The following is a 15,602-nucleotide window of genomic DNA, read 5'->3' as shown; positions in this document are numbered from 1 at the left end:
ATCAAAGGATAACATAACAAAATATTAACAACATTTCCTTAAAAAGTCTCTCCAGGTCAGTGTCCTCACCATAAATAAATTACTTTTAAACGAATGTTATTGTAAAGAAGATAACTATATTGGTAAATAGAGTTAAAAACTATTTGTTAAAAGTTCTATTGAGATGGATTGTTGGTGATTGGATGATTTCGGCCTGAATGAGTAGCTTTTCATAGGACAATCAAGACCTGTTTAAAATAATTTAAGACCTACAACACAATATTTCAGTAAATTTAACACTTTTTAAGGCCTAAAATGTAGTTTTAGGAAATTAGGACCCTGCGAACACCCTGATATATGGAGAATTAAGTCTGTAAAATATCAGAAAATGTACTGGCAGTTTATTACAAGGCTTTTTTGCAACCCAGACAATATATCACTTTAAACTATTAAAACTAGCTTAAAGGTTGTTGGAAGAAAGATGAACGTCTCACAATGCAAAACAAAAGCATTTATAATCAGGGAAAACTAAAAACACGAATCCCAAAACACAGAAAGCTGCTAATTTATGGACCTATATTTTACAGTGAAGTATTATTAGATAATGCACGATTATGAACAAGGAAATACATTGGCGTTCTCCTTTTGAAGGCCTAATATGGTGGCTGTGTAAAAGGGAAAATGAAAATGTACTCGTTGTTTACTCATCATCACGTATTTCCAAAAACCTTTATACATTTCTTTATTCTGCCGGACACAAAAGAAGATATTTTGAGGAAAGCTGAAAACCTGTAACCATTGATTAAACAGTAGGAAAGAAATACTATGCAAATCAACATTTACAGGTTTCTAACATTTTTCTAAATATCTTTTTGTGTGTTTAGGAGAAAAAAATTAACTTAAAGGTTTGAAACAAGAAAAGGGAAAAGAGTTTAGGGGTGAACGATCTCTTTGAGTAAAAGTTAAGTTCAACAAAGCACTCAAGCAGGATTATTTTTCAATATGATATTTTCCTTCATCCTCTTTTAAAGGATAATACTTCTGCATCTGTAGCTTTCTAAGAAAGAGGAAGAAACTGCTATCCAACAGACTATCCACACCCCACAATAATTCATGCTGTTTATTGGCTAGAAGTGTCCTGCATGGTTTACCTGATTTTACCCAGTTTTTTTTTTTACAAAAAGCACTACACTTTTTTATATGACACTGACCAAAACAAGCCATAAAATAAATAAATAACCTACTGATGTATGATTGTGTGTGTGTGTGTGTGTGTGTGCGCGTGCGTGAGTGTGTGTGTTTGCGTGCGTGTGTGTGTGTACACTGTAAAATAATCCTGGTTGCCTTAAATTTTTAAGCTGAATCAATTTAACCTTATGACTCCATTGAACTTATTTTATGTTAAACTGACTTAAAACAGCTTGTGTAACTTATAAAATTAAGTAAGATCATGATTAACTCAGTTTAATAAGTTACAATGACCTATGCTGTGAGGTCTAATTGATCATATAATTTGTTGCAGTATATATGTGAAGAGTTTAGATGAAAAAACCTCTAAATGCCATCTTAAATTTTACTCTAAAATGAGCATTTTCATCAGGCTCATGTGTGTTTGTTCAGTAATATCAATTTTATGGCAAAAATACGTCCTTTTCCTGGTCTTTAAAGTGAAATAACTCAACATAAACGAAGGAGGCTGAAAAAACTGTTCATTTTCTATGGAAATTTCAGACGGGACTCAGAGGTTTTTGCCTCTGAACTCTTCATATACTATTTTAACTAAAGACTAAACACTACAGTATACATATATTATAAGCCTACATGTAAATTATAGATGAATACATGTAAATACAAGCTTTTATTTTGAATGCGTGATTATTTTTGACACCGCTAGTTAAAATTAAAACTACTATACTAATCTTCCAGCAAAGAAGTTGTGTTTTTTAATGGTAAACAATCATAACCCACCCACTGTCATGCCCTTATATTGAGATGCAGTCCACAGACATCCAGTGCGAAGGACATCCTGTGTCCACTAGTGGCCCCGGACTCCCTTACACGGGCCTGCACCGCCCGCTGTGCTTTGGGGTCTGCCGCGCCATGTATGGAGCGTCCCGCGCGCCCGGAACTCGACCCACCGACACCCAAATATGGACGAGGATCGGCAGGAATTCCGTTTGAATGCATTGACATTCCTTAATGGTTGTCCGAAGTGCAGTAAAAGCAGAGGACGGGTGTGTGTGTATATATGTGATGAAGGTTTGAGCAGGTCACTGTGTGTAGCGGGAGCACTTCTGCTTTACTTCAGGACTCACGAGCACGAGCAGACGCAGGTAAGAGCGCGCAGCCGCGGGAACGCGCACCCGCATTAATGAATTTGAATGAGAAGCGGACGCAGTGTTAACAAGGATAGCCATTTATGAACATTTATGATGATGTCAATGGGAATATTTAATGCTAAGTGGTTTACAAACTGCTTGTTCTGTTTTTATTCACTTTAATGCGCTGATCTGATGTTAGAGTAAACTTTTCTCGGTAAATCTTAAAGGGATAGCGTATACCTGAAATGTGAAATACTCCTAATAATTATCTGGTAGCAAAATGTCCTGTTTTGACTTGAGTTGAGCAGAAAAATTAAATGTATAAAGGCTGAGAACAACTTAAAGGTGAGTAAATAATAGCAGAATTTTTGTTTTTGCTTGAACTATCGGCATTTTTTTAATTATAATAACTGTAATTAGTTATTATATTATGTATTAATCAGTACTATAAGGATCAAAAACATCCAAGTGTTTGTTTATCAACTTATTTTGTCATTAAGCAGTAGTGAGATTATGTTAGTATACAGTTTACAGCTGTTGACAACTTGATTAAGCTATTTGATGATGTTCTAAATGCAAACACAAATCATATTTAGCAATAATAACAACTATTCTCTTATTTTTATTAAAATTAAATGTAGATTTATAGTATATGACATATTCCGCTAACTAAACGTACACATTAAAATGTCTGAGTAATGCAGTAGGCTAACTTAATTACTATTTTCATATAGTCTGAACTAGAGTAATCAAACTCTTTGAATAACTAAATAAATGCAATATCAATTCGTTATGCAGTTGTGAAGTAAATATATATATATATATATATATATATATATATATATATATATATATATATATATATATATATTTTTTTTTTTTTTTTTCAAATATATTAATATTCTGAATTATTATAATGCTGAAAATCATTGTAATGAATCAGCAATGCACACTTATGTTAGTATACAGTATGCAATTGATTGTTGATTATTTGACAGTATTGCTGCAAATGGCAATACAAATGTAAAGACTGTAGTATTTGACATAATTAGCCAACTGTATAAATAATTTTAATCTAAAGCACAGTTGTTAAACTCAGTTTCTCGAGGGCGGCAGCTCTGCACAATTTAATTCCAATCCTTATAAAAACCCACACCTGATCAAACTAATTGAGACCCTCAGGCTTGGTTGAAACCTACAGGTACTGTAAGTGTGTTGGAGCAGGGTTGGAACTAAACTGTGCCGGGCAGCGGCTCTCCAGGAACTGAGTTTGACACCCCTGATCTAAAGGGATAGTTCACCCAAAATGAAAATACCCACTGACATCCATCACTGTAAAAAATGCAGGGTTCCACACAATTCATTCACGTTGTCCCAACACAAATTGATTAAGTTAACACTTTTAACAAATTTATGTGGATTGAACATAAAAACATGAAGCCGTCCAAAAGAAATCTCAAGAATTGTGTTTATTCAGCTCATTTTAATTAAGTAGTTTGAACGAGCAAAGAAAAAGTGTTTTTGAGTGATAGAAAAAAACAAGTATTATAGAAGTCAGTGGATACAGGTTCTGTTCAAAATATCTTCCTTTAGTGTTCAACAGAAGAAAGAAACTCAGGTTTGGTACAAGTGACGTGTGAATAAATGATTTTTCAGAAATTTTGGGTGAACTATCCCTTTAATATCTAAGTTATGAAGTAACCCATTATGAACTGAAAATGTTAAGATGCTTGGTTAGGATTAAGTAATCAGTTCTCAACAAATTACTATCTGGGTTTAATATATGCACATAGACTTTTAATTTTCAGTCAGCCAGTTCAAGCCCTTCCTGTACAAATTCAACACGTTTAAGATCTGATTTCTTTAAAAATCGATAATCTTCACTGCCTGATTGAGATACAATATAAAGTGAGTCTCAGACCGGACAGGAATCACTGCATTAAATTACATTGATCTGCGCCATCTCTTTAAAATATGAAAATGTATTCTACCACAGTATTTTCAATGGAGTTTCAGCTCCTGCCTGTTTTTTCATCTTGTTTTACACATGAGCAACTAAATGAATGCTTAATCTTTTTAACATATCATATTTGAATTACATCACAACATCGATGCTGTCAAAGAAACCTTATGAAATTGAAAATAGTCATAAATAGTTCACCAGAAATATATCTGAAAATTAATAGCTGTGCATACATAGCCCATTTGAGTGATCTTATTTAAGTGTGTGTGGCTTTGTTTTCTCACCTGCTTTGTCTGTTTGTAGAACCCATCAAGATGTGTGACGACGATGAGACCACAGCTTTGGTGTGCGACAACGGCTCAGGCCTGGTCAAGGCTGGTTTCGCCGGAGATGACGCCCCTAGAGCCGTCTTCCCATCCATTGTCGGCCGCCCTCGTCACCAGGTAAACTCCTGAAATATGAAATAAAGGTCCCGTGAAGTGCTTCTAAATGTGCAATTAATTCAGTGTTTGAAGTAATCTCAACTGAAATATGAGGAGAGCACATAGAGTAGCTCCTCCCCTTTTTAAAAAACAGCCAATAGTGTTTTGTTTTTCTCACAGCTCTGCCAGTGTAGAGCACAAACACATCAAGTGAAAAGCAAATAAGAAGTGTCTTAAAAAATGGTGGCGCTTGTCAGATACTAGAGAGCGTTTGATTGGTCAGAAGATTTGATGAGAAACTGAAGTATGAGGTGACGTCAAAAAATCCATTTAGGCGGAGGTGACAAACTGCAAGCTTTGGATGTTTATATCAGTTTTATATCTTTCGAAATGCGAATTTTGTTATTGTTTTGGAGCACACTAGCTTATAGATATCCTTAAAACTAACAGACAAATACTAACATCTAAAAAACTTTCATTTAATTTCACAGGACCTTTAAAATCATTGAATAAGACAGACAGACAGACAGACAGACAGACTTTATTAACCCCCGGAGGGAGCTTGAGTTTGTGATTGCATCTCCATTAAATAATAATAATAATAATATAATGAGAGTAAATATTACACTCTAAGTTCATTTTTTAACTGAGGAATTATATAGTTTTAATAGCTAGAGGTAAAAAAGATTTCCTAGGTTTTTGACAGAACGTACTCCTGTATTAAGGGTGAGGGATCATGAAACTATGCTCAGTTTTCAGGAATTAAGACAAAATCTGAATTTACCAAAAACACAGTTTTTAAGTATCTTCAAGTAGAAATTGTATTAATATTAGTTAATAATACCTTCATCTTTTAAATCTATGTTGAAGACATATTTTTAGTCCCAAGATTTTAAGTGGGGTTTATTAATAAACTAATTTCGAGAGGATCACGTGCTTATGATTTATCACAGCCGGTCTCGTATTAAGCTAATCAGTATCATCCAATCATGTGAGCCATAAGCTACTATAAATAACCACAGTTTTTAGTCCACTTTATCTTGGTTTGGAAGAAACCCCCCTTCCTCCCCATTCTCCTCCTTCACTATAGATCGGGCGGCATGGAGGCCCAGTGGTTAGCACTGTTAGCCCCACAGCAAGAACACTGCCAGCCCTGGTCCTGCCAGGTCGGTAGGTGTTTCTGTGAGGAGTTTGTATATTCTCCCCGTGTCCGCGTGGGTTTTCCCCGGGTTCTCCGGTTTCCTCCCACCATCCAAATATATACATCATGCATAACAATCAAGCATTTGTCTAGCCCCCTTTTTTCCTCACGTGTTCCCTTAGCTACTGCAGACGAGGAGTTCTGAGATCCACCGAGCTCAAGCTCCCTTCTCGCTCTGCAAACGGGAGGAAGCCCCGGGCTCGAGGATCCCTTGAGCTCGGGGCTCTCTCCCGGGACAGCATGCCAAACAAGCTTTTGATGAATCATCAGCTAACTCTTATCATCAGTGTGAACTCTTGAAATGTAGTTTCATGTTTGTGTATCAGTATCATTCCCGTTACCCTCGCTCCAACCAAAACTTGTCCAAGTGTTGGTTAAAGTGTCAAAGAGATGAAAGAGTGTGATTCCTACAGGTGGTTTGCCAAGCCCACTCACCAATGTGAGGCACACTCAGAATTGTATAATGTTTAGTGCACTCTAAAAAACGCTGAGTTATTTATTTAACCCAATGGTTGAGTTAAACATATTTAGTGCTTTGTTGGGTTATTATAACCTTTATTAGGTTATTTAATTAATAACTCAACTAGTTGGGTTAAATATTTGGTGCTTTGTTGTGTTATTTTTTTTTACCTTTATTTGGTTATTTATATAATAACTCAACCACGTGGGTTAAAATTTAGAATTTCAACAGTCAACTGATTTAATTGACACAGACCAGCTGTATTAATATGCGTGCGTAATGTTGTTTTTGCGTTTCACCAGCACTCTGAATTATTGATGATACAAATGTGCGTTTCATAGCCGATCTATATTAAATGGATAAAATGCTTTCTCTACCTCCCATGTTCATCTCTACAGTTTTGGGGTTTTTTTTGGGAGAAAATGATACACATATTTGAGATATTCGGCCGTCATTCTCACCTTTAGGACCCAGTGGGAACATTTATTTATTTACACAACCATAATTATAAAATTAATGGTAGTACTAGTAAAAGTAAAAGTAATACCAGAATAGAAAAAAAATTTATTTAATCAAAATAACCCAATGCATTGGGTTAAAATAACCCATAGTTGGGACGGTGCTATAATAACCTATAGTTGGGTTGTATATTGGGGTATTTTTAACCCCTCTATTTTAACCGAGTGGTTGTAGTGTGGTTTAGTGTATCTTTGGGCTGTTCTGATGAGCTCCTGTGTTCCTCCAGGGTGTGATGGTCGGTATGGGTCAGAAAGACTCCTATGTTGGAGACGAGGCCCAGAGCAAGAGAGGTATCCTGACCCTGAAGTACCCCATTGAACACGGCATTATCACCAACTGGGACGACATGGAGAAGATCTGGCACCACACCTTCTACAATGAGCTGCGCGTGGCCCCTGAGGAGCACCCAACACTGCTCACCGAGGCCCCTCTGAACCCCAAGGCTAACCGCGAGAAGATGACCCAGATCATGTTTGAGACCTTCAATGTCCCTGCTATGTATGTGGCCATCCAGGCCGTTCTGTCCCTCTACGCATCTGGCCGTACCACAGGTAAGACTCTGAATAAAAGGATATGATTATGTAACCCAGCGAGCACCTTAATGTCAAAAAATAAACACATCACGAATGCTGATCGATTTTACGTCGAAACCTTGACGTCTAATTGACATCCATGAATTGTCTTTTTGACCACCAAAATAATGATAACGACCAGATAACTTGATGACAAAAAAATAAAAATCAGTTTGATGATCAAAACCTTGATATTAATTTCTCAAAATAATGATAACAACCACTAATCTATGTCAAAAAATGAAAGATGGATTTGATGTTACATCCTTGATGTTTATTTGACATGCACACATTGATGCCCTTTTGACCAAAATAACCATAAAGATCACACACATCTTAATGTCAAAAAACGTACTAAAAAAATTGTAAACCTTGAGTTGCATTGGATATCTACACATTGCTGCCCTTTTGACCACCCAAATGACAATAACGGCCACAGGAAATGTATTATCATATAAGAAAGGTTTGATTCATCTAAAAGCTTTAATTGCTAATGATAAATGTACATTGAATCTAGGATCCCTATAATGCCGATTTTATCATCGGCAAGACTCTAAATCAGAGATGCCCAAAGTAGGGCCCGCGTGCCAGAGTAGACTCATTGTAACCTTTAATTTGGCCCACCATTCCATCTGAGAAAAGAATGAGAATGATGGACAGGGTTGGGGCGAATGCCTTTAAAAGAGATCATCATTTATAATTTGACGTATGCTTTTTTGTTTGTTTGTTTTATTGCTGAGCTACCTAAAAAGCATGTTAATATTTTAAAATGGAAATAATGTCACTCGACGGATAGAGGACTATGCAGAACACATTGGTGAGCAAATCAAGGCAAAAACTAGTTCAACTCCATTCTGTTATAAATGAGATTATTGCTGTTTTTACAGTATTAAGCTCATTATAAAATGTTTTAAAAAATGCTCCATTAGTTAATATAAAGCAATGTTTTCTAGTTATTTTTAAATATTCTTAAATAAATTAGGAAATTAGCCATGGCGACTATATTTACCTCCGGCCCACTATCCTCAATCAAGTTTGGTTTTTGGCCCTTTTTAAGAAAAGGTTTGGGCACCCCTGCTTTAAATGAAAGAATAATAATTATATAATTATTAGGTGTGCAACGTAACAGATTGCTCACAGTTTTAGAGTCACCGTTTCAGTACAGATTGGTATATGATATGTTCAGTAAAAAAACAAGACAATGTCTAATACAAATAAAGAAAAAAAATTGGTAACACTTTATAATAACTACACACTATAAATCATTTATTAAGCATTAGCATCTAGTGAATTCATTATCTGTTAAGCATTAACTCTACATTAATAAACGTTAGTAAGCAGTTTATAACTGCAGTTACAAATGCTGTATTCTTGACTTTCAAACATATTTATAATGTGCTTAATACTTGTACTTTCATACTTTGCTAATGATTTATTTTTCATGACTAAATTTAGTATCGCATTATTTACAAACCATTAAAAGTAGTTGAGGGTTTTTAAGATCATTCAGAATGAGTTAGTGAATGATTAATAAACTATTGAAACCAACGTTTATGTGTACTATTATTCAGGCATATACTAATAGTTAACTAATATGTTAATAAATGCTTTATTAACTCAACTTCATGCAATTTTGTGACCTAATCTAAAGTGAGGACTATTTAAGCTTAATAAATCCCTTATAAATGACAAATAAAGGCTCAGTTAAATTCTAAACAGGAAAATTGACATTATTCATTCCTTTTCATTTAAAGATACAGAAATAAAACTGTAATTCAAATGAAAAATAAATCTTTGCAACCTTATCTAAAATAAAATAGCTGTAGAGTTTAAACATTGCATCCTATTATATTGTTAAATTATTATATTGTTGTTGTTTTATCCAGTTTTATGTTGTATTTTGGCACTCCTGTTATTTGGCAATGTTTAAACTTTACAGTAATTTTATTTTTTGGAACAGATTGCAAAGATTATTATTCATTTGATTCTGAGCCTTTAATTGTCCTTTATAAGGGATTTATAAAGCATAAATAGTCCTCACTTTAGATTAGGTTACAAAACTGCATGAAGTTGAGTTAATAAAGCATTTATTAACATATTAGTTAACTATTAGTATATGCCTGAATAATAGGACATATAAACGTTGATTTTAATAGTTTATTAATCATTTACTCATTCTGAATTATGCTAAAAACCCTCAACTACTCTTAAATACAACTGGTTTGTAAATAATACAATACTTAATTTAGTAATGAAAAATAAATCAATAACTAAGTATGAAAATACAATTATTAAGCACACTATATAGGTGCTTATAAGTCAAGAATACAGCATTTGTAGCTGCAGTTATAAACTGCTTACTAACGTTTATTAATGTAGAGTTAATGCTTAACAGATAATGAATTCACTAGATGCTAATGCTTAATAAATGATTCATAGTGTGTAGTTATTATAAAGGGTTACCAAAACATTACAGCATACAAGAATACAAAAGCAAAGATACTACTAAAATAAACCCAAGCCTCTCAGTTCTTTTCAGGTATTTCAGTTTACACATCGTACACAACACAAATGCACTCAGTTTATCTCAAAACATTGAGTTGATCCATGGGAAACCCAAATAACTGGCATCACCTTTTTTGTAAGTAAATTAAATTGTTTTTTTTAGGAAATTCAAAAACCAATGCCTTACTTTACTAGTTACTTGAAAAGGTAATCTGATTATGATTATATAACTTGCATTACTTGTAATCCGTTACCCCCAACACTAATGTAATATTATATTTGTGACTATTTATGCTTTCAAACATCCTTACTTTTGCTCTGCATTGGTGACTGATTTCTTGTTCTTGTTAGGTATCGTGCTGGACTCTGGTGATGGTGTGACCCACAATGTGCCCATCTATGAGGGTTACGCTCTTCCTCATGCCATCATGCGTTTGGACTTGGCTGGTCGTGATCTGACAGACTACCTGATGAAGATCCTGACTGAGCGTGGATACTCTTTCGTCACGACTGGTGCGCGTCTCGACATTTTTACTACCATTTAAGCCATTTGCTTGCAAATAACCAATGTGGACCTACATGCAACAGCTAAACAATCTGTGCATGGGTGTGTTTAGCCTGCCAATAACCAAAATTGTCATTCATTGTCTATAACAGCCGAGCGTGAGATTGTCCGTGACATAAAGGAGAAGCTGTGTTATGTTGCTCTGGACTTTGAGAATGAGATGGCTACCGCCGCCTCCTCGTCCTCCCTCGAAAAGAGCTACGAGCTTCCCGACGGTCAGGTCATCACTATTGGTAATGAGCGTTTCCGTTGCCCTGAGACCCTCTTCCAGCCTTCCTTCATTGGTATGTTGTCTGAAAACATCTAAAACCATCAGTCACTTTGCCTTTTAGGCCTGTAAGTAACATTTACTGTCCTTAAATCACAGGTATGGAGTCTGCTGGCATTCACGAGACCACATACAACAGCATCATGAAGTGCGACATTGACATCAGAAAGGACCTTTACGCCAACAACGTACTGTCTGGTGGTACCACGATGTACCCGGGTATTGCTGACCGCATGCAGAAGGAAATCACAGCTTTGGCTCCAAGCACGATGAAGATTAAGGTAAACAACTTTTGTATTTAACTGTAAAGTGAACTGTATTTTACTGCAGGACAGTTATGCAGTATGTTACCGTATTTTAAAGTTGCAATGTATATTTTACAGTAACGAACAATAGCGTAAATACATATACAGCAAGATAAATGGTACTGCAAATGTAAAATACAGTATTTTTGCTGTAATTGATTTACAGTAAGTTACTGGTAAACTGCTGCCTGTAAGTTGTTGTAGATTCCACAGGAAATTGGTAACTGTGTAGAGTAAAATAAAGTGAAATAGTAGAATTTTTTAAAGTACAGGGTACCCATGGGTAATTTCCGAAATATCTGGAATGTTTAAAAATCTATTCCCGATGTTTAACGTCAGGGATTTTTATATATTTTTGTCAAAGTCATGGCATATCAGGGCTTTTTGTTTGCCGTTTTAAATTTTAGTTTGCGTTTATCAAAATGTAATTTTTCTACAGCAGATTTTTTACTTATTTTTTTGTGAGAACAAAACACTGCATAGAATACAGTGTTAAATTTGAGCATGTTAGTCCTTCAAGTTACATTAAATTTTGTTCAGAAAATGAAGAAAATAAAAAAAACACCCAGACAAAACATTTGAAATATAAATAAATATGTAAAATAATAATAATAAGATAAATTAAAATAAGTATAAGGTGGATAAAGAATATACTGTATTTTGATATGAAACTTTTTCACGGCTGTTGTTATGGTTAGGCTATTTTTTGCATCATTTTACTTTTCATTTTACTCAACCGTCAGTCACTGAAATCAAATGGAGTCACCAGACTATACCTGTTAACTAAAGCTAATATGCCAGGACAATATAGACTTTGGCTTCAAAACGACAACTTAAGCTAAATGTAAAGTTTGTAAAACTACTGAACTTTGCATCCAGGCAAACAATAAGTACTGTAAATCATCTACTGTATGTCTATTAAAGTCATGCAAAATGAGATTCAAGTCAAAACCATTTTAATATTACATAACATGATATTACAACAGCCGACGCAGTGGAGCAGTGGGTGGCACGTTCGCCTTACAGCAAGAAGGTGGTTCGAGCTTCGGCTAGATCAGTTGCCGTTTCTGTGTGGAGTTTGCATGTTCTCCCTGTGTGTGCGTTTCCTCCCACAGTCTAAAGACATGTGGTATAGGTGAATTGGGTAGGCTAAATTGTCCGTAGTGTACTGTGTGTGTGTGTAGATGTTTCCCAGTGATGGGTTGCGGCTGGAAGAGCATCTGCTGCATAAAAAAAACTGCTGCATAAGTTTGCGGTTCATTCCGCTGTGGTGACCCCAGATTAATAAAGGGACTAAGCCGAAAAGAAAATGAATGAATGAATGAATGAATGAATGAATGAATGAATGAATATTACAACAATAACAAACAATGGCCTGTTTCTCCGTGCATTAGATGTCATTCAAATTCAAAATTTTAGTAAGTAAGTCAGGAAAACTTCAGGGAATTTGATATTTAACTTAAATTAAGCAAAAAATACTTTTATAAGGGGTTTAAATACAGTTGTGTGGCAACAGTGTGTGAATATAACAAGCTTCTAATCATAAAAATGTATTAACGCTTCAACGCTTCCCATTAACTTTGAATGGGTGAGGCGTTGCCGAACTGCATTGTGGATCCGTCGGCGCCGCTTCAGAGGTGTTGCTCGCTGCAGAAGTTGCGACGGAAGCGTCAGCCAATCAGATCGCTGTATGCAAATACACCAGCTCAGGCAGTGGCCTATTGCTGACTAATTTCATTGGCTGACGCTGCTATGACGATCGTGTCAGCCCCAACTTCAGACACGCCCTCTGTCAAGCGTTGTCGCTGAAGCCCCGTGTGAATGGGGCGTTAGGCTTAGGCTTGTTTTTGAATTTGCCACTATGCTGACACACAGGCATTTGTAGCTCCACCTCTTTTTAAAAGAGCACAATCTCATTTGAATTTAAAGCGACAGTCACCAAAACAGCACAATTAGGGTCAAAGCCTAAAAGCGACAGTTTCAAAGAGTTATCAAGCATTATTTGTGGGGTATTTTGAGCTGCATCTTCACATGCATACTCTAGGGACACTAGAGACTTAATTTTACATCTTGTGAATAGGGGTGCAATGAATTCCCATTAAAGTAGGAACCCTGAAAGTAAAAAGGTTTGCTTTTCTCCAAAACTGCTCATGTGTTGACATTATTGACCCTAAAAATGGGTTTTCTAAGTATCATTTGATCTCTTCCTCCTCTATAGATCATTGCTCCCCCTGAGCGCAAATACTCCGTCTGGATCGGTGGGTCCATCCTGGCCTCTCTGTCCACTTTCCAGCAGATGTGGATCACTAAGCAGGAATACGATGAGGCTGGCCCTAGCATCGTCCACCGCAAATGCTTCTGATCGCACAATTCAACATCCCCTCACTGCCTCCTGCTTGGGTATCAAGCAACGATGCCTTGCTCTTGTGGACAGATTTTCGAAAGCGATGACGTAGGAGAGAGCATTAAAAGCATAAACTGAGAAAAGGACACTAGCATCAAGGGACAGCAGAAATACCAAGCGCTCTCGTTGCACACAACTGTATTTATTACTGACTTCCATGGCTTGGTATTTTGGTGGATGCTGTTTAAAAGAAACGAAAAGGACTCCCGCTCCCTTATAGATTCCAGTGCCATACGTTCCACTCTACACTCCAACACTAATCAAGACCAACACTAATCTCACTTCAACAGACAAATAAAACTGAACATGTATTTTTAAACATTGTTTTTGTCCATTAATATCATTTCAGCACACACTGAGACAGACTAAACAACACTGACACAACCTCTCGGATGGTTTATAGACTAATTACACAGTGAGACGTCTTGTTATGTCTGTAATTTGACATCTATAAACTGTTATGGTTGTTTATAATGGAAGATGAATGTGTGGGACAATAAATTAAGCGTTACATAAGCTAGCACCTACTTAATATGTGCTATATTTTGGGGAAATTGAGAGTTATACATCTTTTTACAGTTCAATATATGAGGTTTTCCATTGATGTATGGTTTGTTAGGACAATATTAGACTGAGATACTATTCTTAACTATTTGAAATCTATAATTTGAGGTAGGGCTGCACGATATAGGAAAAAAATCTGACATAGCGATATATGTCAGATAGTTTCACCAGATGGTTTAAATAGCACTCTTTGACTTTTTCTGGGGAGTCTGGGGAGAATATTTAAGTACAGAAATCGAGTAAACACAATGTAAATTCATTCATTCATTCATTCATTTTTTTAGTCCCTTTATTAATCCGGGGTCGCCACAGCAAAATGAACCGCCAACTTATCCAGCATATGTTTTATGCAGCGGATGCCCTTCCAGCTGCAACCCATTTCTGGGAAACACCCATACACTCTCATTCTCATTCTCACCCAGTTCACCTCAATTCTCCACGTAGAAATGCCAACTGACCCAGCCGAGGTTGAAACCAGCGACCTTTTTGATGTGAGGCGATTGTGCTGCCCACTGTGACGCCCCTCTTCGACATTTTATTTCAATATTTTTATTTAGGAAACATTATTAAGAACACAATATTGTTCCTGTGCTGCATGGCCTCGTCGTTTATGCCAAGATCATGTTCCATGAAGATATTTAGTAAATGTCCAGCTGCAAATATATGATTTTAATTACTAAGGACTTCATGTAGCCAACATTAAAGGCAGTTTTCTCAATATTTAGATTATTTTTGAACCCTCAGATTAGGGCTGCACAATATGTAATTTCAGCATCGATATCGAAATAGTCACGTCGCAAAGTTGAGTCTGGATTATAGTTGAGCTGGAGCAACAAACACATGATTTCTTTATAGTCAGTGCAACGTTTAACCATAATAGAGTGAACGTTTATCATTTGCATGTGTTTTAAGGGCCTGAGACTGAGCATTTTAAGAGTTTAAAACATTCAGGCACAAGAAATTATGACTTTTGGAGGTGTAACAAAGATCAATTATATTTATTTATATAATGAAGAAGATATAGTGTTAACTTTCTTAAAATTAGTTTATAACTAAAACTAATTTAAAAAAATGTATAGAAATTTGACTGCTGGACTGCTCCATGATGGATATTTTATTTTATAATATTATTATTATTTGATTGAATACTGAATAATATTTAAGTACATTAAAATTGTATTTGTTTAACTCTCACCATACAAAATATGGTAGAAAGCAATATATATAGTTTATAGGTATACGTTATACTTTTAGATATTTATTGGGGGCCCCTAGATTTCCTGGGGCCCTAGGCAGCCGCTTACCTCATTTATTGGTTAAATCCGCCCCTGGGTGAATTGAATAAACTCAATTGGTCGTAGTGTATGTGTGATGGGTGTTTCCCAGTGATGGGTTGCAGCTGGAAGAGCATCCGCTGAGTAAAACATATGCTGGATAAGTTGGCGGTTCATTCCTCTGTGGCGACCCCAGATTAATAAAGGGACTAAACTAAAAAGAAAATGAATGAATGAATGTAGACTGCAAGGGTCCTGACAAACTCAGAACTGTCCTGCG

The 15,602-nt window shown here is 35.9% G+C and overlaps 1 protein-coding gene across 1 annotated transcript; it reads left to right on the top strand.

Annotated features, from left to right (window-relative positions):
* The first annotated feature begins 2,204 nt into the window (after positions 1–2,204).
* acta1a (actin alpha 1, skeletal muscle a) lies at positions 2,205–13,803 on the top strand. The gene is made up of 7 exons (XM_056456438.1): positions 2,205–2,312; positions 4,567–4,706; positions 7,092–7,416; positions 10,294–10,455; positions 10,600–10,791; positions 10,875–11,056; positions 13,299–13,803. The coding sequence occupies exons 2-7, from the start codon at positions 4,578–4,580 to the stop codon at positions 13,440–13,442; spliced, it is 1,134 nt and encodes a 377-aa protein (XP_056312413.1). The 5' UTR covers positions 2,205–2,312; positions 4,567–4,577; the 3' UTR covers positions 13,443–13,803.
* Positions 13,804–15,602: the final 1,799 nt, after the last annotated feature.

Source organism: Danio aesculapii, chromosome 1 (assembly GCF_903798145.1).
Source record: "Danio aesculapii chromosome 1, fDanAes4.1, whole genome shotgun sequence".
Taxonomy (NCBI): Eukaryota; Metazoa; Chordata; class Actinopteri; order Cypriniformes; family Danionidae; genus Danio; species Danio aesculapii.
Note: the sequence above shows the minus strand (reverse complement) of the source record. Positions and strands in the feature narration are given on the sequence as shown.